This window comes from Hyperoodon ampullatus (assembly GCF_949752795.1).
Source record: "Hyperoodon ampullatus genome assembly, chromosome: 1".
NCBI classification, from domain to species: domain Eukaryota; kingdom Metazoa; phylum Chordata; class Mammalia; order Artiodactyla; family Ziphiidae; genus Hyperoodon; species Hyperoodon ampullatus.
Window position 1 is genome coordinate 225178505 of NC_136914.1, and position 2963 is coordinate 225181467.

The window sequence follows — 2963 nt, forward strand, 5'->3', positions numbered from 1 at the left end:
CTGCGGGGCCCTGAAGGCCTGACGAGGCTGGGATCGGCGAGATCCCCGGGGACCCAGGGTGACAGTGGCAAAGATTCTGGCTCGAAATGGCGCAGACAGCACAGGGTCTGGGAATTACTGGAGCGGCTCGTCGAGAGCGCCTCGGGACCTGGGCGGGGCGGAAAGCTGACCCCTGGGCGGGGATGGAGACAACACTCCTCCAAAACTGTCGGGGAGGGGGCTCGCCGCCGACACGCACCTGTGGCTCAGGCCCTGACGGCATTTAAAGGGCGGAGGGCGGGGCCCGGCGGGCCGCACTGGGAGCTGCTGACGGCCGCGCTGGATGGGGCGCCCATGAGCTTCGGCTCGGAGCCACCCGCCCAGGCCCGGGAGCGCCTGGCCATGGCCGCTTACCGCGACGGCTCGGGGCCCTGCGCGGCCCCGCACGGCCAGGCACGGGCGGCCGCGCACCCCGCGGGCTACGCGCGTGGCGACCTGGGCGCGACGGGCGGTGGTGGCCCGCGCCTGTGGCTGAACGCGCCCGCTCTCAGCTCCGCGCCCTACGCGCCGGGCCCCGCGCCCGCGTCCCCCTACGGGGCCCCTGGCCCGCTCCTCGGGGCCCCGGGCGGCCTGGCGGGCGCCGACCTCGCGTGGCTGAGCTTGTCTGGCCAACAGGAGCTGCTGAGGCTGGTGCGGCCGCCCTACTCGTACTCGGCGCTCATCGCCATGGCCATTCAGAGCGCGCCGCTGCGCAGGCTGACGCTCAGCCAGATCTACCAGTACGTGGCCGGCAACTTCCCCTTCTACAAGCGCAGCAAGGCGGGCTGGCAGAACTCCATCCGCCACAACCTGTCGCTCAACGACTGCTTCAAGAAGGTGCCCCGCGACGAGGACGACCCAGGTAACAGAAGCTCACCGCCGCGCCCCGTCCAGGACTCCGCGGATCCCCGCAGCTGGCCTGCTGGCACTCTAGGGACGGGGCGGCCTTGGACAGCCCGGCCCTCTTTGCACAGCTGAGGGTGCCGAGGCGGGAGGAGGGTGGGAAGAGACACGTACTTGGCCGCAGACGGCTCGAGGACGCCAGCAGAGCCCGCGGCCCTGACCCGAGGTCTAGGGCAACAGGAGTCTCTGATTCTCGCGCGCTCCCGCTGAGGAAGAAGCAGGACAGCTAGCCTGCCGGGGGACCTTGGGAGTGACTTCTCTGGGCCTGTGTCCTTTGCTGTAAAATGGGAAGGACGGTGGCCACCTGGAAGACTAAGACAAATCAGATGCCGCTTTGGGAGGCCTTGGAGCCTGCAGAGAGGCCTGGCATGGTGGGCTCCACTCCACTGGCAAAGCGAGTGCCAGGGGAGAGCCGGTCCGGCTCTGCACCTCATAGGTCTTCTCTCTGGCCTTGACCTTAGCGAGGCTCTGTATTTCCTGGGGGTCGCCCTTCCCCGGTCTTTCTGGGATGCCCACATTCTTCCGAGTCTGACTGTGGAGGCCTGGTCCGGTACAGCGCGCCCCCTCAAGGTTTGGGGTGGGCGTGAGGGCTCACGGAGGCGCCGGTGGGCTGGTCTCTGTGAAGCTGACCTCCATTTCTCACGTTCTCCCATCATCTCGGTCAAATACCGGATTTTCTGATCTGGGCCCTTTCTTCTTCCGCAGGTAAAGGCAATTACTGGACCCTGGACCCAAACTGTGAGAAGATGTTCGACAACGGGAACTTCCGAAGGAAGAGGAAGAGAAAAGGGGAGGCGAGCGTGGCCGCAGCCTCGGGTGCCCGGAGCCCGGGAGGAACCGAGGCGCCCGAGCTGGAGCCCCTGGGCACCGCCTCCCCGGACCTGCGGCTCTCGTCGTCCCCTCCCGCGCCCGAGGCAGCCGCCTGCTTCTCCAGTTTCGCCTCGGCCATGGGCGCCCTGGCTGGAGGCCTCGGTACCTTTCCCGGGGGCCTGGCGGGCGACTTTTCTTTCGGGAGATCCACGACGGTCGCTGCCCACGGTACGCAGGCCCCCGGCCCCGCGCTCGGCTTCACCGCTGGCCATCAGACGGCGGCCACCGGCTTCCGCGTCGGTCACTTCGTCTACAGTCGGGAACGGACCGAAGTTTGAAGGGAGGCCGGGGATTGTCCCGCGTGCGGGGTCCACAGGCGATGAGCTCAGCCCCACGTGTTCGCTCCGCAGGGGTCAGGGCAGCGCAGGGAGCGCCGGGCGCCGGGGCGGGATGCAGGGAACCGAGCCAGCCTGTCGTGCACCCCTCACCCAGGCGACCATCCAGGTGGGGTGAGCGGGCGCTCCCCACTCCGCCTGTGCTTCCAGTTGACATGGACCTCGAACCCACGCTCCCAGGGGGTTCCGCCTTAAAGGGGCCACAGGCTGGCGCTCACCCCAGCTTTTCTGAGGGAACCTGGCGCACCCCAAAGAGCCTTGTCATACGTGCTAGTGGGGACGCCCGGGCCCCTGTGGGGCGGATTTTCTCCTCCTTCCCAGCCTGGCTCACCCGGCGCACAGGGCCTTTCCTTGGCGCTCCAGGGAGGCCTTCGGGGTTCCGGAGCAGCCCCGGGGAGCCGGCCGGCTTCCACCCACCGTCGGGGGGGGTGTGCAGCCAGCGAGGGGCACCTGGGACGGTCGGGACCTGACGCGCTTATGAGGGACTTCCTGAGGGCTGGATGGGAGGAGGGCTGCGGATGAGCGGCCCTGGGGACACCAGCTCCTTCCCTACCACTCAGCGCCTGCCTCCCTGACCCTGTGGTAGCAGCAGGCGCCTCCGGGGGCCACCAGAGCCGTGCCGAGCGCGCTGGAGTCTCAGGGTGGGTTTAGGTTTGCCACCCAGCCACACTCACACGCCGGAGAAACCACTCTTGTTTTCCTCTCCTTTCGTACCCCTCATCGCCCAAGTTGGTCCCCAGAGTCCCCACTCCTTGCGCGGAGCGGCTGCCTTCTGTGCAAATGTAAACCCCCCTCCCCGATTTGTATAACATTTACCCAGAAGGTTATCTTTGGAGC

The 2963-nt window shown here is 67.9% G+C and overlaps 1 protein-coding gene across 1 annotated transcript; it reads left to right on the forward strand.

Moving 5' to 3' along the window:
* Positions 1 to 333: 333 nt before the first annotated feature.
* FOXI2 (forkhead box I2) lies at positions 334 to 2069 on the forward strand (the record flags this gene model as incomplete). Its single annotated transcript, XM_079699299.1, has 2 exons — positions 334 to 880; positions 1627 to 2069. 2 exons carry the CDS (start codon positions 334 to 336, stop codon positions 2067 to 2069), a joined length of 990 nt encoding a protein of 329 aa, XP_079555425.1.
* Positions 2070 to 2963: the final 894 nt, after the last annotated feature.